Source organism: Mustela nivalis, assembly GCF_964662115.1.
Source record: "Mustela nivalis genome assembly, chromosome: 9".
Taxonomy (NCBI): Eukaryota; Metazoa; Chordata; class Mammalia; order Carnivora; family Mustelidae; genus Mustela; species Mustela nivalis.
The window spans coordinates 48803722-48828409 of NC_139028.1; the positions used below are offsets into that span (position 1 = coordinate 48803722).

A 24688-nucleotide genomic window follows, 5' to 3' on the forward strand; every position below is an offset into this window, starting at 1 on the left:
TGTCAGTGTCCTACTTGAAATTTATCCCTATTTAATATCACCAACTTCGGGGAGACTCCTTCCTTAAATGTCTGTAAGTGGTGGCTGTCTTTTGATAAATCTGCAATCCTCACAAAACAAATGAGGGATAGGAGACATTAGTTTAAAAACGACAGTCCACTGTGAAAATGAAAACAAGCGTGATATGTCCTCTGGGCAGTTCACAAATGCAAGCTGTCACCGTAGGTTAGAAAAAGGCTTTGTTTTCAGACAATGACCTTCTTGTAAAGTTTACACTGTACCATTGTTCTATGACTGGGAATAAATACAATCTTGCACTGTTAGCCTAGAATTTTCCATTTCTTGCAAGCTTCCATCTTCCTGTTCTTGTTAATTGAAACAGTACCGGGAGGCGAAGCCTTTGGCTCCCAAAACATGGTTCTTAAGCCCTCAGAATCCATGTCACCTGGGGCCTCGTTGGAAATGAACAACGAAGACCTATCCAAACTCAAGGGCGTGGGAATTAGAATGCATTTTACAAGTCTTCCAGTCTATCATGGTACGTGTTGACATTTGAGAACTGCTAGATTAGATTATATTTTTATTCTAGTTTAGTTTTAGTTTTTAAAAAACATTTTATTTATTTATTTGTCAGAGAGAGAGAAAGATCGAGAATGGGTCAAGCCAGGAGAGCAGCAGGCCAAGGGAGAGGCAGGCTCCTCGAGGAGCAAGAAGCCCTATGCAGGACCCTGGGATCATGACCTGGGCTGAAGGCAGACACTCACCTGACTGAGCCACCCAGGCGCCCTACAGTGAAAGATTTTAAGCACAGACATATACAACTTTAAAAAGAATTAGCATTGCACTGGCTAAGTATAGGTGATCCAGTAAAGCCCATTAGCCAGCAAACTCATCTACTATTTGAACACACACAAGAAACACAGAATCACAGACTCTTCCTATTAATCTAGAAGAGTTTAGGTCTACTTGAAAGAAATGAGTTAATAATCTCTATGACTCTTACGAATAAAATAATTCTGTCGAAGTCCAAAAATTACTTGCGATTTCAACCGATTATACATTAAACCCACAAACAAATATGGGAATATTTTTCTCCCTATAGCATTCTGCCTTCTCATCTAGAAACATTTTTTATACATAATATTTTCACTGCTCAATAAATTTTACAGTGCTCTTTAACTACTTCACACTCATTGAAGACTTTTAAAGTGTATTTAACATTTTATGGCTCTTTTATTATTATTATTTTTTAAAATATTTTATTTATATTACAAGTAGGCAGAGAGGCAAGCAGAGAGAGAGAGAGAGAGGAGGAAGCAGGCTACCCGCTGAGCAGAGAGCCCAATGCGAGACTCGATCCCAGGACCCTGAGATCATGACCTGAGCCGAAGGCAGAGGCTTTAACCCACTGAGCCACCCAGGTGCCCTTATGGCTCTTTTAAATTGTTTTTTTTTTTTTTGTTATATTTCCTGTTACTATATACTACTTGTCCACATGCACTTACCTCTAATCTGATAATATTAATGCTATTTTTAAATAATGATGTATTAGTATTCTTTTGTATATTCTGATTATACAGATATATCACTGTAAATAATGAATAAAGAAGACCCAAAGTATAAAATCATAAGGAGAACAATTGGGTAATAATAAAATTAAAGACATCTTTTCAATAAAGGGCAACTTGGGGTGCCTGATTGGTTCAGTCAGGTAAGCGTCTGCCTTTGGCTCAGGTTATGATCCCACAGTCCTGGGTCTGGGCTCTCTGCTCAGCGGAGAGTCTGCCTCTCCCTCACCCTCTGCCTGCCCCCTGTTTGTGCTCTCTCTCAGTATCTAACAAATTAAAAAAAAATCCTTAAAAAAATAAGGGTGCTTGGGTGGCTCAGTCATTAATCATCTGCCTTTGGCTCAGATCATAATCCCAGGGTCCCGGGGTCCAGCCCAGCATCAGGCTCCCTGCTCAGGAGGAAGTCTGCTTCTCCCTCTCCCACTCCCTCTGCTTGTGTTCCCTCTCTTGCTGTCTCTTACTGTCAATTAAATCAAGTCTTAAAAAACAGAAAAATAAAAATAAATAAATAAATCAAAAATAAAGGACAGTTTAAATAACATGAACAAATGGATGAAAAATTGGAAAAAGGTTTTGTAATATTTAAACTGTAAGGGCCTACTTTATATTTTTATATTTTAGCCAGAGGCTTCCATTGAGGTTAAACAAGAACTTTGTTGTTTAACCCTTAAACTGTCCCTGCTCCCCTTCCCCCAGGGGACTTACTTAAAAACAAGTCCCAGAAACCAGCCCCAGGTAACAAAGCTCAAATACAAGGGTGGGTCAGGCCAGGTGGAGACATCCAATCAGTGGGGGTGCGTACTATCTCCTAGTTACAAGGTGAAGGGCTAGTTTCTGTGGCTACTGTGGGGTGAATTGTAATTCAATTAGCCACCCAGTGTGTGGCCAGGCCCAACCACACGGCCTTTGCTCTATAAACATTAGTTTGGAAAGCAGGGAGGGGTCGCCCTCTCTGTAAGAGGTGCAGCCCAGGCCGCCCAGTTTGATTCTTGATGCTTGGCACGAAATAAAACTTTGCTTGACCTTCACTTTGTATCAGTCTTGCTCCTTTAATCGCGGACCCATTATTGGGGCATAACAAAACCAATATGGAATAAATAATGAAAATTTTTAAGAAACCCTTAAATTTAATCAGCAAAAGGCTGGAAATTCAACAGGAAGAGGAGAAGGCTTTACTTAGTCATTGCACAGAATAAAACCAGAACAGCTAATAAATAAATATGTTTACAGATGAGCAACCTCACTTGTAATCAGAGAAATATCAAAAATCATAAAGTCAGAGAATTTCAAGTGTTGATGAAAATATATGAGGAAACACGAATACTCATTTAGTGTCATTGGAAGCAATTAACCTAAAGTTTCATGCTATTTACATAAATTTAAAATACATCAAACACAAAATCAGGCTATATGTTTTCATATGAGCCTGGGTGGCTCTGTCAGTTAAGTGCCTGACTCTTGATTTCTGCTCAGGTCATGATCTCAGTTTTGCGAGATTGGAGCTTGCCTAAGATTCTCCCTCTCCATACCCCGCATGGCCTGCTCTCTTCCTCTAAAGAAAAACAAAACAAAAAAGAATATATGCTGCAAAGGACACAAATACATCGGACAGGCGGAGAGGAAGGAGACTGAGAGTGAGAATGAGAGATGAAAAGAAAGGAAAAGAAATTAAATTAAGGTTCATACATAGGCCCATGATGGTAATGATGAAGTTCTATTTAAACTTTGAAATAATTTTCTACAGCACTTACCACTTTTTAATATACTATGTAATTTACCTGTTAGTTATTATTTTTATTATTATCTTATCTTTCTGCATTTCACTTGAATTTAAGTTCCTCCAAGGACAGGGTCATGCTGTATCTTTAGTTGGTAGAACATTGCTGGAATCATAATGATATATTTTCAACATGTTTGTCAAATTGATGAAGTTCCAGAACCTAGGTGAGGTTCCGTGGGCTGGGGTCCAGAGCCAATGACGAAGAAAGAATTCTTGAGACATCTTTGGTGCAAAATGGTGGTTTATTAAAGCACGGGAACAGGACCCATGGGCAGGAAGAGCTGCTGCCCCGGGTTGTGAGGGATGGCAGGTTATGTACCCTGCGGTTGGGGGAAGGTGAGGGGAAGGGAGGTTTCAGTGGAGTTTTCAAATGCTAAAGAGGGCCTACAAGGTGCTGGGAGGAGGCCTTGCCCTTGTGGCTTGATCAATGTCGTCTTTAGGTCAGGTATTAACATCAAGATAGTTGGGAGATTCTTGGTGCGGTGTTATGATCCTGCTATCATTTACATTCCCTTCTACCTCAGCCTCCTCCCATTCCGTTTATGATGAGGAGGGAGACATTAGGGCTTGAGGAACTGAGAGTTACTTGCCTCTGGAAATTTGTGGTATTGATAAGGTAACCTCCCTGTTTTAGATCTCTAGGATATCTGTAGAGCAAGGGAGATTCCTGTCCTGCAGGATTGTGATCTCTGCAAGTTAACTATTTATCGTTTTATGGCAGTCAGGGTGCCTGAGGAATGCCACACATATGACTGAGGGGGAGCGGATGGAGAGGGGGTGCAAGGCGCCAGCTCTTGCTCTGTCTTCAGCCAGCCTCCTGCTCCCTCATCAGTAAGGCACCTTAAGCTTGGAGTAAGTCTAAGTGATGAGGGAGCAGGAGGCTGGCTGAGGACAAAGCAAAAGCTGGCGCCTTGCACCCCCTCTTCACCCGCTCCCCTCCATATGTGTAGCGTTCCTCAGGCACCCCTGATTGCCATAAAATGATAAATAGTTAACTTGCAGGGATCGCAATCCTGCAGAACAGGAATCTCCCTTGCTCTACAAGATGTCCTAGAGACCTAAACAGGGAGGTTACCTTATCAATAGCACAAATTTCCAGAGGCAAATAACTCTTGGTTCCTGAAGCCCTAATGTCCCCCTCCCACCATAAACTGGAGGAGACTGGAGTAGAAAGGAATGTAAATGATAGCCAGATCATAATGCCCCACCAAGAATCCCCCATTATCTTGATGTTAGTGCTTGACCTAAAGACGACATTGATCAAGCCATAAGGGCAAAGACTCCCCCCCCCCCCCCCCCCCCGGCATCTTGTAGGCCCTCCCTAACATGTGAGAACTCTGTTGAAACCTCCCATCCCTTCACCACCTCCCCCCAACCGTGGGGTATATAACATGCCCACCTTCACAACCCGGGGCAGCAGCTCTTCCTGCCCATGGGTCCTGTCCCCGTGCTTTAATAAACCACCATTTTGCACCAACGACGTCTTAAGAATTCTTTCTTTAGTCGTCGGCTCCGAACCTCCTCAACCCACCGAACCTGACTTAGGTTCTGGGACTTCATCATAAGTGACCTCAGTACACCTGAGATCTAAAATATATATTTTCACTTCCAAAAATAACTCTTCACTTCCAAATGTTATATTTCTCATTTCCTATCTCATGTCAACTATGAAATAATTATGATTGCGAGGACTCTATTTATGTGCTAAATATTAGAAAAAATTTTCTAATATTATACCATTAAGAAGCAAACTATTCATGTGAAGTAAATTTCATACAACCAATGGAAAATACTCTTTCATTCTAAGTTTGCAGGAGTTTTTAAATTATAAGTTAATAAATCCAATACATTTGAAAATAAAAAAATAATATTTTCTCTCTTACTTATTAAAAAATATGGCACTGCCTGGTATTAAATCATCTTTATGCTCTTGTAATAAATCCTAATGGACTAATAAAAGCCTTCCATTAAGTGATACTTCAATATACCCAACTGTCAATTAGCAATTTCTTTTGACTATATCCCGGGCACTTTAACCCAATACATTCAAAAATGAATTTACTTACTGTCAAATATTATAATAGGAGAGACAACTTTTAAAAAGACAGTAATAAATTATATTGAACTCTTCCAATTTAGCTTTCTTATAAAAAACAAATGTACCTCACAGGAATCTGGGGGTTGGCTACAGAATTTCAGATGATAGTTATGCACACTGCTTAACTGAGTAGACCACACAGAATTTTCTAGAATGGACATTCATGCTCTTCATTTGAAAATGGCAACAATACTATTATTCAAGTTCTTTAAAAACTAATCAGTGCTATGTAACAGGAGTAATTAAGGCAGTGTTTTCATACAATGGAAATTACTTAGCAATAAAAAGGAATGAATTAAAAGCTAAAACACGTGAATCTCATAGACCCTAATTTAGTGAAAGAAACTGGACACAAATGATTACATGCTGTACGATTCCATCAATACAGATTTTAAAATAGGCAAAACTAATCAATGTGGCAAAAACAATTAGAATGACTGCCTGTCTCCTTGACCTTACTGACTGAGAAAGGGCGTAAAGGTACTTTCTGAAGTGATGGTAATAATGTGTGTGTTAAGGGGTCTGGATTACACAGGTACATGCATTTGTCAAAAGTCAGTAAATATACGTTTTGGATCTCTGCATCTCACTGCAGTAAATTTTACCTTTAAAAACTGTCAACAAAGCAATAAATGGTGCTTTTTCTTATTAAGAAATTCTAATGTCCTATGCAAAGGGGGTAAATTTGAATTATGTCAAAATCTCCTTATCATTCTTTAATTGTTTCCTGCATGTATGAGGGGGTTCTGTCTGTTATTTGTATATTATTGTATTGCATTGTTACCTCTGGCATTCCCTGGGGAGAGAAGGCATTAAAAGGTGGCACAACATCTGAAACATTTTCATATCCTGGAGGAAGTGGTTCAAACAATGACGAGTTGAAAATCTGGAAAAGTAAAAATAAACTAGTCGAAACTGAGTCAGGTAGTTTGATTACTACAAACAAACAAGGAAAAATGTACTTTATCGTTGCTGCCAATAAAGGGTTTTGTATTTTGTATTTTGAAAATACATATCAAATCCCCAGCACTGTACTAGAAGAATAAACTACAGACCCAGAGAGCATCTACAGAGCACCAGGTTTGACTTAGGAGGGAGATTTTAACACCCAAATAAAAAGCAGCATTATACTGTAATCTTAAATCCTTAGAACATTGCTAAGAGATTATTTAGCAACAAATTAAATACCAAATTCGCTTCAATAAAAAACTTACATATGGGGGTGGAATCCATATCAAATAGTATCTAGATACAACATTCACACTGAAAAGAACTAAAGATGCTGAACTATATATAAAATATTATCTTTTTAAGTGTATCATCAAATTGGAAGGGAAAAAAAGTAAGGAATCTCAGAAGCCAAAAAAATGGGGTGTGAAAGCAAGAATGTCAATAGATTGCACTAAAGCCTGCCTTTGCCTTTGTTGGACCCATGGGAGCCAAAACAGAAATTCTGAGATGGTCCAGATAATGGCGTATAATAAGGTACCACTGTATAAAGCTGGGTTGCCAAAGAACACCCTTTAGGGTTAAGGTTAGTACATATGAGGAGGGCTTGTAAACTGAAGAGAGGGGTGCCTGGGTAGTGTAGTTGGTTGGGCATCTGATTCTTGGTTTCAGCTCAGCTCGTGGTCTCAGGGTTGTGAGATTGGGCCCCACGTTGGGCTCTGCACTCAGCATGGAGTCTGCATGGGATTCTCTCTCCCTACGCCCCCCCACCTCTAAAAATCAATCAATCAATCAGTCAATCTTTCTAAAAAAGAGATAGAAGAAAATAGAAAGGATATAAAGGAGCTAAATTTGAATATATAATGATTAAGAATTTTCTAAACTGATAAAATTATGAACTCTTAAGATTCAGTTGGTCCAGTGAATCCTGGCCAAGCTAATAAAAAACTAATCTACCTCCAGACCGGTCACAGTAAAATTATGATATTCAATATACTACTTAATGTTCAAAGTTACAAAAGAGAGATTATACAAGAAACCCAAACAGAATAATAGAGTGCCACTCACTTCTCAACAACATTAATGGATGCTATAAAACTGTCAAATATTCTCTCCATGTGTGAAGGGTCAGTAACTACCAAACTACAAATCTAGGTCCCACAAAAACTTCCTTCCTTTGGAAAATGAAATGGGGATGCCTGGGTGGCTGCTCAGTCGATGAAACATCTGACTCCTGATTTCGGATTGGGTCATAATCTCAGCGTGTTGACATTGAGCCCCATGCCGGACTGCAAACTGGGTGTGGACCTGCTTAAGATTCTCTCTCTTCTTCTCTTTGCCCCTCCCCTCGTGCATGTACCTCCCGTCACCCCCTCCAAAAGACTTAAAAAAAGGAAATGAAAGACACATTTCCTACCAAAAATTAACAGCTTGGAGCCAGCCAAACTTTAAAAAAATCTCTAAAGGATATTATTGAACAAAACAAATAAAGCCTCTAAAAGAAGCTCAAAGATGATTCAAGAAAGACTGATAAGGAAGGTATCCTGATCATGTGGGAAAAATGAATAAATATGTACTGTACATAATAATGAAAACAAGTATTATTCAAGTTGACAAGAACAAGATTGAATTAGAATTATGGGCATAAACGGATAGGGTATGACCAAAGTGGAAGTATTCTAAAATGTCTGTATTGTAGAAATATTGACTGAGTCCCATACATACTTTAAGGTTTTGCTGAGTCATTTTGACCTCCGTAAACGTTCAAATATAGCTTCTCTGAGAGCCCAGGAGCAGAGCCCACAAACATAAGAAGTTGAGAATTTCCCTTCTTTTATCACAACCAGGAGTTGATTTGGGGGATATTTATTTCTATTTCTTTCTTTATTTTTTTAAAAAAGATTTTATTTATTTATTTGACAGACAGAGATAACAAGTAGGCAGAGAGAGAGAGATAGAGGAAGGAAAGCAGGCTCCCTGCTGAGCAGAGTCCGCTGTGGCTTGTCTGGGATCACGACCTGAGCCGAAGGTGCCCCTCTGTTTCTTTAAATAACATGCCGTGTTTCAGATTTAGGCATTCTCTATGGACATTGTGACAGTTCAACTGTTTTTGTCCCTCTGTCCCACCTGTGAATGTAATTTAATTACTGTGACTATTCAGAGCTGAGTTCTGTGGTAAACTGTAAACTTCTACTCTCCTGCACAACACACACAAGTTCCTCTTTCCACTGGCAACAAATACAACTAGTGTTCTATAGATTCTACCAGAAATATTTCAAATATATACAGACACATTATCTTATCTTTGTTCATGTAGAGATAACACATGATATAGATTGAACTGTACACTGCCTTTTTTAATGTCACAAAAGGTAAATTTGTAAACTAAATTGTTTTAGTTATATTCAGAATACATAATTTGAGGCTAATATTAGTGAATTCTGGAAAGTGAGCAATGCTTTCTGGTATATAGTCTACCTTTGATAAAGTTCCTGTAATAAAAGTTGTCTCCTTGACCTTACAAATTTCTCCTACTTGTTAGAATAACTTATAAACTTGCTCTAAAATCTCCTCGTACAGAGAAGCTGTAAAATCAAAGATTACCGTATCAGCAAATTGAGTGAGACCAACTTGAGTACTCCCTTGGCTGAAAGACATGCTGATGCAAGAACTTTGTTTCTAGATGGATTTGTATTGTACTTTATTACAGTTTCTTTTATATTCTTTCTCAATGATTCAGATGAGTTTCGTACCTTATGTGGGTCACAGAATTACAGGCTATATGGAGGATGTGGGGATTTTTGAAGGGTAGTGGTTGCTAGGGTTTCATGTTAGGATCTGTGTGCCTCAGGAAAGGTAGATACTTGGTGCTCTTGTTGGGATAACCTGACATCAGGTTCACTTCCGGTCTTCCATCACTGTTCGTACCCATGCCCGGGACCAGGGCCATGTACCATGTTGAAAAGTAGTGATAGATAATCCAAACTCAAAGGGAATTTTTATATTGTCTCACAATTTAATTTTGATAGTTGCTATGACGTTTCTCAGGTGATGTAAATTAACTTCCTTTCCAAGTTTACTAAGCGTTTTTATCATGAATTCAACTTCCATTTGTTCAACGCTTTTTGGGGGGAGATTTTTTTGAGATATGTATGTAACTTTTCTTTTTCATAATGATAATTATATTACTTATATGTATATATTACACATTTGTCCTGTATTTTTGCAATTTGCTTCTTGGGTTATCCTTTCTAGATTATACTTGCCTTATGAAATGAGTGCATTTTTAACATTCTTTGAAGTAGGTTGTAGTATGTTTAAATGATCTTTTAATCTTTCAAACTTAAAGGAAAACCACTTGGTCTTGATGCCCTGTGTTGTAGGAGTTTTTGAAGAACTGATTTAATTTCTTTTAAGTTATTTGGATTTTTAATAATGCATACTTGTGTCAATTTTCATTTTTTTTTCCATTTCATCTCAGCTATGAATTACTAGCACATATCTTTCTAGCATTATCTCTTCTTATCTTTCTTATCTGTGTGGCATCTCTAGAGGTGCCTCTTTTTTCACTCCTTATTTATTTAGGTTTATTTAGGCTTTTCTTAAATTTTTCCTTATTGATCTTTGGCCTTTAGGGGACAAAAGGGATTATTTGGGTGGATTACCTCATCAGTGCTGACTGGGTAATTCCAGATTGACTAGTTAAAGGTCACATTCCTGGGAGAGGCTGAAACTGCATTAGGTTGGATATTAAGTCTTGGTTTGCTGAGTGGGGCTCAGTCCAAGTAACTCCCTTTGGGGCCTATTGTAACTTTTCCTCCAACAGATAAGAAGAAATTTAGAATTGTTGGTGAAATGAAACACTTGGTAGTGACCCTCTTTTATCTCTTAATAAGGTTTTTGACTTTGCCCTAAAACTTACTTTATAAGATAAAACCATTTTTTTAAGTCAATATCTACTTGGTGTTTCTTTTTCAGTTTTGTTTCTTTCAAACTTGTGATGTTATGTTCAAGTCTCTCCTTACAAAATAGTACATAGCTGATTTTACTTAGTCTGCCACACTATGTTTTTAATCAGATTTTTTCCTTTAAATATTTTTCTCAATATTTATACACAGCATTTAAGTCACTTTTACTCTCCTATTATGTGATTTTTACTTTTCCTTTCCCCCGGCAATGCTCCTTTTTCTTACATGGAAATCGTGTATCCTGGGCAGCTGTCTTAACTTGGGTTCAAATAAAACTCTTTTGCCATTCCTTTAAAATTTAAAAGGTGTGTTTATTTTGTGTCAACAATTGAATAGTGTTTGCTTCAGGAAAGGGAGAATTAGGGAGGAAGCAAGGCACTTTGGAGAAGTATATGACTCTTTATGTTCAGATGTACTTTGAATGAAAATAAAAAAAGGAAAATGAACTAATGATATAGCTTTATAGGAACTAATGATAGGAAGCTTTAGGCAGTGTGATATTGTGATTTATAATAAATGTATATTTGATCTTCATCCTTATCTAGCATTGAGCTCCTAAAACCTCCTAAAAGGAATTTCCTGATGAAAGCAACAAAGCTGTCTATTGTTATGTTAACGACTTAACTTTTGGATACCTCTTAAGGATGGGAGCTGGTAGCCAGGAGAACCTGCTTAGTGATGACAGGGTTGGAACTTTCAGTCCCACTGCCAAACTCCCAACCAGGAGGAGAGATGGAGCTGGAAGTTGAATCAATCACCAATAGTCAAAATTTAATCATCACACCTATGTAATGAAGCCTCCGTAAAAACCTAAAGGACAGGGTTAAGAGATTCTGGGTTGGTGAACACATGGAGATGTCCGGGGACTGGGGCTCCTAGAGAGGACATGGAAGCTCTCTGCTCTTTCGCACACACTTTACCCTATGCATCCTTCATCTGGTATTGATTTGTATCATTTACCATCCTTTTAATAAATCAGTAATCTATATGTAAAATATTTTTGCAAATGTGAATTTACTCTAGCAAATTAATCAAACCTGAGGAGATCATAGGAACCTCTGATTTCTGCCCATCTATCAGAAGTAATGTTAACAACCTGGACTTTCAACTGTCATCCTGTGTTGGATGGGGTCACTGGAACCTCCAGTCTATAGCTGGTAGGTCAGAAACAGGCTGGACTTGCAACTGGTATCTGAATAGGTGGGGGAGGGGGCAGTCTTATGAGACTGAACTCTTAACTATAGAATCTGACACTATCACCACGTAAATAGCGTCAGAATTGAGTTGAATTATAGGGCACCCAACTGGTGTCTGAGAATTGATTGTTTTATGTGTAGGAAAAACACTCCCCATCCCAACAGAAACTGGACAAGGAAGCCAAAAGAGACAGCTAACACCATTCCAGAAAATCTCCAGAATGATGTTTCTAGATGATACCTTTATATTATGTGACAAGGTTGAAGAATTTAATATATGCCAATAACGGCCAAACAAACAATGAAATGGAATAATAAAAGCAAAGTCACAGTCAAAATTGGGAGGTGAAAGAAGGAAAAAAGAAGTGCAAGTTTGTTATTTTTCTCATTCTATATAGATCATCCCCAAATCTGACAGATCAAGACAAAGAAAAAAAAAATATATACACACACACACACACACACACACACACGTATATTTATTTAACATTATCTGTCTCTTATTTCATCATTAAATAACTTTCTTAAACATACTTTTATAAACTGCTTAGTACTTAATTATATAGATATCTCCCCACTTATTTAACAAATGTTATGGGACCATATGTGGTATACTGATATTCCATATAACTTTTTAAAAAATACTTTTTAAATTTTGAGAGAGTTTAATATTTTAAAAAGATAGGGTATTAACTACAATAATTTAAATAGTAGTTAATATGGAAAATTTTAAATCATATTAGGAAATTTAGCATGGGATTACATCACTGACAGGAAAACGTAACCGCGTATTCGCCATTAAAAAAGACTGATTCATTAGTTGATAGAAAGTGATCGACATACTAGGGAAAAAATTTTTTAAATTTATATATATTTAAATCACATGACATTTTCAGGTCACTGATCAAGCTGGACATATTGAAGCTATATACAATTGAGAAGGCCCAACTAACAAAAGGACAGAAGGAAACTATCTAGATTGATAGGGGCTATTTCAGTTAAGATACAATAGCTCTAAACTATGATAAACAGGGGTATGCAAAAAAGTTTAACTTTACCAGCTTTCATACTGAATACATATCATACTAAGAAAAACCTCAATTACTTGTATTATCTTTTCGTCCTCAAGTATATACCCTAACTCGCAAACAAGATTATAAATTCTTTAGATAATCATTCTATAGACATTCTCTCCAAACTCTCTTCTGCCTTCAAATGCCCACATCCAAGTTCTGGGCACAGAGCTGAACACATGATCCTATAAGCCATGTCACTGAATACAAATAAAAAGCTGCAGACTCAAACTATACACCAGGTGTCTTGAGTTTCCTCACACCCCCACACTTAGACAGTATCTATTATAGTCCAAACCTATAAAAAATTGTGTCTATTTCATTTGCCTGGAAGTACTAATATATCATATTCTGTATCAGCACACAATAATAAAAATCAGAATATACAACTGTCATCAAGCATTAATTTTTTCCAACATCACTCCAAATTCAAACATCATAGGAAAGGAATTGACAATGGCAATGAGATACTAAAGACAATGTTCCCAAGTTTCAATAATTTTGATTTCTATCAATACTTAGAGATGGTATGAGGGCATACTCTCATAAAAGCTGTTTAAAAATAATAGAGATGAGGATGGTTTCTTATTTCTTTGTTTTACCTCATTTCCGTCTTCATCAATTATTGAGATGTAGTTGGGATGAGTCTTATTTGGATAGGACAACAGGACATCGTAATGGGCCAACTCAACAGAATCCAGGCCAAATTCTTTCCACTGGGATTGAATTTGCTTTGCAAGCTGAAAGTTTTGTTCTGTTCCTGCTAAATGTGGCAGCCGTGTAAAATTACTGGTGAACAAAAATTGAAAGTGGTTAGAAATTAATGTTTAGTCAGCCTTTATCCCAAATGAACCACCAAGGAAGGCAGATTGACGTTTAAAAGGTGCTTTGAAATGTGGTATGTTAAAAAAGCGAAGTCATACTATTATCGCATCAGAGAGATTATCAAAGCATATTTTGAAGTTTTCATGCTCTAATTTGTACTTATTCAAGAGCAAAATTGGAGAAACTGATCTTTGTAGAAAACTGTTATGTGCAGTCCGGTGGGTGTCCCTATATAGTAGATGAGGAAAGTGTCCTCTTCTTTTCTTAAGGCTCATACATCTTAGAACTTTCATGAAATTACTTGTTTCACTACGTGAAATAGATTTAGAAGGTAAAAGATATTTTCATACAAAATGCCAAGGTGTGACATGCCAAGAATGATTGATAAATACATTTATTTTTAAATACTTCAAGTTATGGCCAAGTGAGAAACTTTTTGATTAGCAACCTTTATAAAGTATCTTCATTAAGGAAAAATCTAAACATATTTTGAGAAGCTCACACTGCATCTCTTGTACTCCATTGATTGTGCATAGTAATACACTTAAAAATCAATGATGATAATAAGCCTGACCAGGAATGTCTCTAATGAATAAGTTATGCGGGCAGAATTTAAGCTACCAAAAATATTTTTATGAGTTTATTACTTTCCCATTTAGTATATCTGGATACTAATGCCTTTGTTGTTTAAATTTCATTCTCTTCTGGAAATGTGTTGTTTCCCTGAAGATTCAGCTCACTGGTATTTTCATCTTAACCCACTTAAAGAAAAAAAAAATCCACATGCCATCATGTATCATAAAAAGACATTTATTTCTAGATCTTCACACACTTCTGCTTTTGAATATGTAGGGTTTTTTTTTTTTTTTTCTAAAACCAACACATGTCTATCCTTATAGGGTTTGGTTTTCTTTAAACTAACAAATAGGCAACATGACTATGATAATTCCATTTTCAAATGTTTACTTTTACTGTAAATTTATCTTAATTTTTGACTTGGAAAATCAACTGCCCAGAAGAATAACTCTCAATTTTTTAAAAAATGGAGTTCTTGTGATTATTTTTTATAATTCTATTAAAAGATATTTACAAAGATAGTATTTACAAAGATAGTATTAAAATCCTTATTCAAAAGACGTTCATTCAAAAAATAACACTATAGGGGTCAAAAGTGGGCTGCCCCAAGATGGGCCACTTTGGCATGAACATTCTTCTGAGCTGAAGGTCATCAAAACCCTTATAGTCTCAAAAGAAACTTTTGATACTCCTTTAACAACACGGAAGACTAATTGGTGATCTTTCTCAAAATAAGGATTATTAGCAGAGATCAAGTTTATCTGAGTGATCCATCTATATGGCAGGGCAAATATCTAATTACCAAACATCTGATTTTTTTATTACAAAGTGCATTCCTTTAATATACCTGATTTTGCCTGTCTTTGGGATTCCCATGTCTATATGGATTCCCCACAGATACACTATTAAATCTGATTTTCTCCTGTGAATCTCTCTTGTGCCAATTTAGTCCTTCTCGTAGGACCTTGAAGGAACAAGACATTCTTGCTCCCTTACAACAGACACAAAATTTCGAATGTGTATTCACAAAAGGTAGTGACAAAAGTAACCCAATTCTAAGAGGCAGCTGAGCTGTCTTTGTATCTTTTCAATGTATACCTGCAGAGATAACAGAAAAAGAGCCAACAAGTTAATTTTTTTCTATATTATACAGATCACAAACTGTAACATAACTCAAGTAGATGCAGATTATGCGTATTTCTTCAAGTCAGAGTGATCACTGTCCCTACATGTAAGAAATAGGGCACCTGGCTGGCTCAGTTTGGTAGAGCATGTGCCTCTTCATCTCGGGGTTGTGAGTTTGAGCCCTACGTTAGGGGTAGAGTTTACTTAAAAAAAAAAAAAAAAAAAAAAAAAAAACAGGAAGAAGAAAAAAGAACAGTTGCCAATAGGGACTCTTGAAACTGTTCTCCCTACCACCAAAAAAGAAAGGAAGGAAGAAAGGCAGTGAGGGAGGGAGGGAGAAATTGATTATCAGACCCGGCCGCTATGAGTGAAATTCCTCGTAACACTTTTGTAATTACCAATGAGGATACAACACGGTGCTACAATCAGGGCTGGAACCCATACATTTGGAGCAAAGCTGATCCTAATGAAGAAGAGGAGAAAAATTCATTTCCAATGATAAATAAACTCATACAATCCTATAAATGGTATAGTAGAGGTTTTGCAACTAACCTCTGTAATCCTGGCTAAATCTTCAGTTTCTCATCTATACCCACGGAAAATATTGCCACCTCACTACTTTCCAAAGCTCTGTAGCTCCATTAGGTAACTTAAACTGCACCTTATAATTTTTCTTGTTTTAATCAATTATGAAGTGTGTTGCAAGTAATTTGTCGATTCTACTAAAATATCAAGTTTTCTTAAAAAATAATAATTTACAGATCATCCCAAATAGCCAACAACTTGTATTTAAAAATGGGCTCTGTCTGGCTAGAAAAGTGCCATGTATCATTACAATATCTCAATTAATAAAGAGACCTGTTAGTACTCCTGTTTTAATACACTGTGCCTGGTTTACAAATGATGGAAAGGGCTTGCAGGACCTAGATGTCTGGAAGGCAGCTAGTAAAAGCACTCAAAGGCGTGTAACAGAAATTCTGAGCCCAGAGGTCTAAAACAGTTTTCCAAAATAATCTTATTTTTAGGAACCTGGTAGAAGGGAAGGAAAATTTCCCTAAAGAGGTGCAAAGTAGTGAACAGGGCTGAGAATTCAACCAGGTGTTTTCAAAACAGAAGAGAAACAGGACAACCCTGTATCTGAGGGAGGCTGGGATCCATCCCGCCACAATGAAGAGGCAGACAACTGGGAAGTAGAGAGGATCTTTACAGAGCAAAGGAGGATAAGATGGCAGATCTGAGACTGTACCAACCCCTGGCCTATTGGTAGAATTAGATTGAAAGCTCTCTGATGGTTGAGTGGCAAATGGGAAATCTGGAGAGTCCAGGAAGTTTCCGGTAATTCTGTGGTCCTTGTCATGTGGGAAACAAAAGCAGAAGAAAAATTATTAAAATTTCCTTACTACCTAGAGCCCACTGATAATTCCTTGAAACAGGTGGAGTGACATTCCTCTAGGGACTCAGCTGCCTCAGTGTTAGTATTTTGCTAAGGGAAAAAGGCACTCCTAGCCTGAACCACCCTCCTGCCCCCAGTCAGTATCCTGTAAGTCTTCTTTTTTTTTTTTTTTTTTTTTTTTTTTTTTTTTTAAAGATTTTATTTATTCATTTGACAGAGAGAAATCACAGGTAAGCAGAGAGGCAGGCAGAGAGAGGAGGAAGCAGGCTTCCCGCGGAGCAGAGAGCCCGATGCGGGGCTCGATCCCAGGACCCTGAGATCATGACCTGAGCCGAAAGCAGAGGCTTTAACCCACTGAGCCACCCAGGCGCCCCTATAAGTCTTCTTTAATGTGTAAAAATTCCTTTGGAAACTTCCTTTCTCTCTAACTACCCCAAGATACATGTTGGCAATCATCCTCCAAGCATATGACTCACTGATATACATCTGAAGGGTCTCGTGACTAAGGTTTTATTAGATGGTAATAAATGACATTTCCCAACACCAGCTAGCCTCCTCAAGGTTTCCTGGAAACCTTGCTTCCCAATTCCTTTGAGACTTATACTATCCCTAATCCTCTCCCAACTCGAAAGTGTATAATGTGCCACTTCTCATGACCCTGGTGCAGCTCTTTCTACCCACAGGTCTTGTCCCTGTGCTTTAATAAAATCACCTTTTTGCACCAAAGACATCTCAAGAATTCTTTCCTGGCTGTCAGGTTCGAACCCTAACATTGTCTTTCCTACTTCACTTGGAGGTATGAACTGGGTTCTCATAATTTCTTTCTTTTGTGCTAGTGGTAAAAATGCTTGAGCTCTAAACAGAGGAGTTTGGTTGGGGGCATGGAGAATAAGCAAGAAACTAACTGCTTTCATTTTACTCAGGGTCTAGAAAGATAAGTGAAAGCATTCATGTTTCTTCTTTGCCGGTCAGTCCATTTCCCTGATTAGGAAAGGAAGCAGGGTATAGTAGCTCTGTCTAGAAGTGAACATTGTATCTTGTCAGAACTCCACTTTTATTTTATCTATTAAGCATAACTATAGCGAAATAACTCCAAGAGGCAGAGGAGGGGTTTCCACAAAATTTAAGCTTCTGGGTCTCTCAGCTGAAATGGCCCTTCCAAAGACCTGGAAGTTGCCCTAGCACATTTTTATTCAGAGTTTTAATTCTATTGTAATAGGAAACACTTGGGTAGCTCCATTAAGTATCTGCCTTCAGCTCAGGTCATGATCCTAGGGTCCTGGGAGGGGGGCCTACATCCAGATCTCTGCTTACTGGGAAGCCCGCTTCTCCCTCTCCCTCTACTGTTCACCCTGCTTGTGTTTTCTCTCTCAAACAGATAAAGAAAATAAAAAAAATTAAAAAAAAACTAAAACATAAAACAGACATCTGTGTTTATATGATCATGTATGTGCACATCTATGCATTTTTTGTGCATATATATGTGTGTGTATATAAACTGTCTTTTATATAAAATTGTAACTTGTATTCACTAAGGAATCCTTCAATCACTATCAGGAACTCCAAGTATTTTACTTTGAAAAGGCTAAGTATTCTAATCAGTTATATACAGTCATTCCACACAAGTGTTTTATTTTTAGTTGATTTGCAAATACTCTTTAAAATTTACTCATTTACATCTTCTGCTCTACACTACAGACAGCTATTTCGGAAAGAGGGAGCTAGTTTTCAAACCATGTTACGTATACACTCTCTAATTCATCTTCGTCACAAAAATATCATGGTCATCACTTTTTAGAGGTGGAAATGAGAGCTTAGGAAGGTTAAGTATTCACTCCAAGTGACTTTACTGTCAATGGGCAAAGACGGAATTTAAGTTCAAGTATATCTGAGTCCAAAGGCCAAGTTTATTCTTTTGACTAAAACAGAATTTCTTCTAAAACAAGAGTCAGCAAATTCTGTTCCTCTGACTGGGTCCAGCCCACTTCCTTGTTTTTTTATGGTCTACAAGCTGAAAATGGTTACTACATTTTAAATAGCTTAAAAAAGAGAAGAATATTCCGTGACACATACGACATTCAAATTTCAGTGCCCATAAATAGTTAAAATTATTGCAACTGCCACTCTCGTAGGTTTACGTATTTTCTCTAGTCTCTTCTGTGCTATAGCAAGAGCGGAGTAGTTGTGATAGAGATCGGCAGGCCTACAAGGGCTGGTCCTTTATAGACAGTTTAATGACTCCTGCCCAAAATTTTCTCTAGTGATACAGTTTAGCTAATCCTGTCTAGATGAAATACGAAACAAGGTTTTCAACAAATAAAACTTTTTTAAAAAGTCAGTTCCTGTATGTGAAATATTGAAAAATTTTCTGAACAGAATAACAAATTACCCATATAACCTATTAAGTATATGCTTACTATAAGAACCTCTTGATGTTCTCAGCTTTCAATTCATCCAAAAACGCCTTCTTCACATTACGCTGTGGGACAATGTTAGTAGGTTCATTAGAGGACCTTATAAACCGACCTGTAAAATATATACAAAGATAGGAATGAGACATGAGCTCACAAACAGGACCTATTTTCCCTTATTATTATATTTGTCATGCATGAAACACAAAGTATCAATGACCTCCAGCAGTAACTGAGATTCTCTTACATTTAATTTCTCTTGCTCTTCCACTGGGGGAAAAAAGGAATCATGGAAACACTTTTCAAATACAGATCAGTCACAACATATTTTTAAATTCAATTTCAACAACAGGTATTGCTGTGATTCTAAAAAAAACAAAAATGTTTTCTTAGATGACTAAATTAAATACGTTTCAACTAATGGGGATAAACAAGATCTCTTAAAGGTTACGGCAAAAAGGAGATCTACCTATCTTCTCCTGAAAGCTTCTATCCCAAGTGACTGCTCAGCACTCTGGTGAGTCATAATGAGCATTTAGTAAGTGCTGATAATGAATTAATGATGAATCTATTTCAAGCACATAAATTATTGTTCTGTTTCAGAAACTAAAGCAAAATGTATTGAGATTCTGTGTTTCCAGTTGAAGCAGCTTGAGACTTTGAACTTCAGAAAGCTAAAAGAAAACTACAATCTACCCAATGGCTCTGCACGATGCCCAGCGCACACAGAGGCCAGAGAGAACAGGTAGCCAGATCATGGAGAGCGGTTGGTTAGCTCTGGTAGCTGGCTTTTAATCCGGGGGAAATGAGGCATATTTATAGGCTTCATTTAGAAAAATGACACAATCTGGGCATAAAATAGTTATCAAAATCACCCATCCAGCTTTCGTGGAACTTTCCAGTTATTAATCATACACATGCATACACACACACACACACACACACAAACACTTGCATACTGAAACAAAGGGGTGGCAGCAAATGGAAACACAGTTCTACCCCTACATAAAACAAAAGGACTTGGATTCGATAGGATCAGGGAAAGGCACGCTGAGAATGAAATGCTTTAACCCAGAGCTGAAAAATGAGCAAAATGAAGAGGTTGGAGGCTTGTGGGGGAGAGGAAAGCAGAGAATCCTAGGATAAAGTTAACAATTAATAAAGAACTTGTTCTGTGTCATCCACTGGGCAGTGAATTCCGGACAGGGATGAACTACTGGTCCTGTGGGCTAGCGTCCAACTAGACACATCCCCTCATCGAGAAGGAATAGAGTGACGACACCCCAACACCGAGCTGGGAGCTTTAAGTGCTGTTTCATTTACCATTCCGAATAAATTACAGAGATTTCCTCATCTTAAAAATTTGAAAACTGAGGCCAGGAGAGACTCAGTAAATTGTTCAGAGCCACAGAGAAGTAGCTGAGGCAAAATTAAAATCTAAGAGTCTGAGCTTTTCTGCGTTGTCCTTGGTTCTTTACGAAGTCGGGTTAAGCGTGCGAATCAGTGCACAGAGCAACGCAAAAGACCTACCGGTAAAGATCTGTTCGGGGCGCTGAAAAATCATAGCCCGTTTCCAAACGTTCCTCTAATTATCTGACTGCCAAGGACGAAAGAATGAGGAGAGAATAGCGCCTCCGTGCAACAATGCCCTATGTATAACCACTGCATACATGAAGCAGCCCAGGTATCCGACGACCTTAGACCCCAAACAGGTGAGAGTCCTTTCCGGCAAAGCTCCCTGGGCGGCCTGGTTCAACTCCCCCACTCGTCCTAACGCGCACCAGTTTCTCAAAGAGCTCGAGGGGGTGGCACCAGCTGAATGAAGTCCAGTTTCAGGGTCTCTGCGTTCCACTCCTTACCCCGGGTAACCATAGCCTGTCCTGAACCTCACTGTGCCCCGTCTCCAGTGACCACCCCCCCCCCAACTAATCCGTGGGGGCCCGGTCCCCACTTCCCGCAAACCAAACCACGGTCCCCGGGCGAAACACGCTACAGGACCGCACTCGACAGCGGCCCCTGAGTCCCGGGAACCGCGGGCCCGCGGGGTAGGCGCCGGCGTGCGCGAGTCCAGCGCGCCCCTACCGAAGAGGAAGCCGACGATCAGGAGGCCGGCGGCCAGCACCAGCGCCCCGACGCACAGCCAGCGCGGGCGGCGCCAAGCGACAAAGGTCGAGTCGGCTTCGTGCAGGGGATTCCACATCTCGGCGCGCCCCGCGCCCCGCACCCCCCGCCCCGGGCCCTGCGCCTCTGCTGCGGCCCCTCTGCAGCGTGGCGGCGGGACCCAGGCGTCCTCCCACCCTCGCCGCGCTTATCCGCTACTGAGGGCTGGAAGGCGCTTCCTTCCCGGGACTCGAGTTTCTCCGCCCCAAAGTAGTTCTAGCTCACTCCGAACCAATCAGCTTCGGGGGTTCTCAAAAGTGCCAACAAGGGTCATTCAGCATCCTGAAGCTGTCCGAGGGTGACTTCTGTACTTTTCTGGGTGTCTGTGTACAGCAAATTAAAACCTTTCTTTAAAAAAAAAAAAAAAAAAAGGCATAGCATGATCTTACTTTGAGTTTCTTGAAGTACTTTGTGTGTGTGCGTAGAAAAATGTCTGGGTAGGATTAGTACCGAAATGTTTAGAGTATTTACCTGCGGAGGGTGATATGGTGAAGGCTGGGAGAGGGGCGTAGAGGATTTTCTTGAACTTCTTACTTTATATGTATATATAAAGATATATATATATATATATATATATATATATATATATATATATCTTTTTTTTTTAAGATTTTATTTATTTATTTGACAGAGAGAGATCACAAGTAGGCAGAGAGGCAGGCAGAGAGAGAGGAGGAAGCAGGCTCCCCGACGAGCAGAGAGCCCGATGCGGGACTCGATCCCAGGACCCTGAGATCATGACCTGAGCCGAAGGCAGCGGCTTAACCCACTGAGCCACCCAGGCGCCCCTATATATATATCTATCTTAAAATAAGCAAGTTTCACTTAGTAATAAAAATTAACAGAAAAATATTGCATTTTGCTTAAATGTGACAAATGTGGTTTTTCTTCAAAAGTAAGAAGCTATTTTCTATTGAGTATTCTGCTTTTTTCTTTTAGTTTTGTAAGAATTTTTAAATATATATATGCCTGTAATTTTAAAATTTATTTCTTTGACTCAATAATGAAGATTTTCATATCAATATATAAATCATTTCCTTAATTGTTTTTAGTAGCTTTATATTTTTGAGGATAGATGTGAATGCAATTTTTATTCTAAGCATACCAAAAATTTCTACTTGTAGCTGATTCATATAAGAATTTAATATATTGAGGGGCGCCTGGGTGGCTGAGTGGATTAAACCACTGCCTTCGGCTCAGGTCATGATCTCAGGGTCCTGGGATCGAGTCCCGCATCGGGCTCTCTGCTCCGCAGGGAGGCTGCTTCCCTCTCTCTCTCTGCCTGCCTCTCTGTCTACTTGTGATCTCTCTCTGTCAAATAAATAAATAAAATCTAAAAAAAAAAATTAATATATTGAATTAAAGCTAAAAGCTAAAAACAAACAAAAATTAAAGCTAAAAGCTGTTTTGAAAAGTAGCACCACAAATTTTGTCAGGAATAAACATTTAAAAAGAAGTGGCCCTTAAAGAACTTGAAATATGAGAAGGTGTTCTCCAGACAGACGAAGGGGACATATTCCACACACAGCAGAATAATCAGAGAACCTTAGTGATTTCAGTGTGATATGAAGCAAGGTGACTGTGATTTTCACAGAGCAAAATGAAAACTTAATGAGATTTGTTTGGAATATAAAAGTAAGAATTCAGCCAGAAGCTGATTGGGCATAAATATTGGCAAAGGTTGCAGTTGTTGTCGTTGTTGTTTATTTTAAGATTTAATTATTCCAGAGAGAGAGTGTGTGTGAGGAGGGCAGGGGGTGGGGAGACAGAGGGAGAGGAGAGAATTCTCAAGCTGACTCTGGCGGAGCACAGAGCCTAACAAGGGACTGGATCTCATGACCCATGAGATCATGATCTGAGTAAAAATAAAGAGTCAGACAAAACCAACTGAGCCACCCGGGCACCACTAAAGGTCACAGTTTTGAATGTCTGTAAATGGGAATTCGGAGAAAAATATATTAAAACCAAAACTGAAGGGAATTGAGTTAGCATGTGGCAGAAGAAAGATCTTCTTCAAAGCTCTTGGCAGAATATGGGGGATAAGATGGGGTGACTGGGTGGCTCAGTCTGTTAAACATCTGCCTTCCGCTCAGGTCATGATCTCAGGGGTCCTGGGACCCCACCCTGCGTTCCCTCATTGGTCTCCCGGCTCAGCAGGGAGTCTGCTTCTCCCTCTCCCTTGACCCCTCCCTCCCCCTTGTTGTCTTTCTCTCCCTCAAATAAACAAATAAAATCTTAAAAAAAATATATGGGGAAGAGGAAACTGGAGATTCAATTAAAATGCAATTTTATTGGGACGCCTGGGTGGCTCAGTTGGTTAAGCAGCTGCCTTCGGCTCAGGTCATAATCCCAGCGTCCTGGGATCGAGTCCCACATCGGGCTCCTTGCTCCGCGGGGAGCCTGCTTCTCCCTCTGACTCTGCCTTCCACTCTGTCTGCCTGTGCTCGCTCTCGCTCTCTCTCATAAATAAATAAAATCTTAAAAAAAAATGCAATTTTATTAGGAAATGAGAGGAACATGGAATGGAAGAATACTACATTGTTTATATCTAACTAGAAACTGAAAGCTAGAATCTCTGTTTTTGTTTTGTTTTGTTTTGTTTTAAACAATTGAAATTTTTGTATACTGTAAGTGGAATGCAGAACGGTACAGCCACTATGAAAAACAGTATGGAGTTTCCTCAAAACTTTAAGAACTACCAGCAATTCCAGTTCTGGGTATTCATCCAGAAGAATCGAAAGCAGGATCTCAATGAGATATTAACACTGCCATGTTTATTGCAGCCCTATTATACACAACAGCCAGGATGTGGAAACAACTTAAATGTCCACCAATCAATGAATAGGTTTGAAAAAATGTGGTATATACATACAGTGGGATATTGTTCATCCTTGAAAAAGAAAGAAATCCTGCAACAAGAAACAGTATCAATGAACCTTGAGGCCTTTCTGCTAAGTAAAATAGCCAGTCACAAAAGGGTAAATACTGCGTGCTTCCACTTATACGCCTAAAAGAGTCAATCAAATTCAAAGGAGCCAAGAATAGAACAGTGGTTGCTAGGGAGTTGCTAATCAAGGGCTATAAAATTTTAGTTGTCTAAGATGAAAAAGATCTAGATATATGGTGCACATCATTGTACCTAAAGATAACATCGTGCTTTATAGATGGCAATACTGTTTTACGCATTTGGAAATCTGTTAAAAGAGGGCCAAGATATGAAGGCAACCCAAGTGTCTATCAGGAGATGATTGGATAAAGAAAAGGTGGTATAGATATACAATGGAATACTACTCAGCCATAAAAATAATGGAATCTGCCATTTGCCACAACTTGGGTGGATCTACGGGGGATAATGTTAAGTGAAATAAGTCAGAGAGAAACAAATACAGTATGATGACAGTCATATGGGGAATTTAAGAAACAAAGCAAATGAACAAAGAAAAAAAGAACCCCACCCCCCCAACTCCAGACTCTTAATTATAGAGAACAAACTAGTGCTTACCAGAGGGGAGATAGGTAGGGAGCATGAGTGAAGTAGGTGAAGGAGAGTAAGAGATTAAGATTAAC

General features: G+C 38.7%; 1 protein-coding gene across 4 annotated transcripts in view; it reads right to left on the reverse strand.

Annotated features, from left to right (window-relative positions):
- FOLH1 (folate hydrolase 1) overlaps window positions 1-21312 on the reverse strand; it is a 68204-nt gene extending 46892 nt beyond the window's left edge. The window contains exons 1-4 of one of the 4 annotated variants that reach the window (XR_014299134.1): window positions 21044-21312; window positions 18968-19076; window positions 13234-13420; window positions 6231-6332 (exon numbers count right to left, since the gene is read on the reverse strand). Coding sequence is in view for 3 of the 4 variants with exons in the window: in XM_082684395.1 (XP_082540521.1) it covers window positions 6231-6332; window positions 13234-13420; window positions 18968-19076; window positions 21044-21161 (516 nt within the window). In the remaining variant the exon portion in view is untranslated. The remainder of the gene's footprint in view (window positions 1-6230; window positions 6333-13233; window positions 13421-18967; window positions 19077-21043) is intronic. The other 3 variants (XM_082684395.1, XM_082684394.1, XM_082684393.1) reach the window with 3 other exon arrangements.
- Between the last annotated feature and the right edge of the window lie 3376 nt (window positions 21313-24688).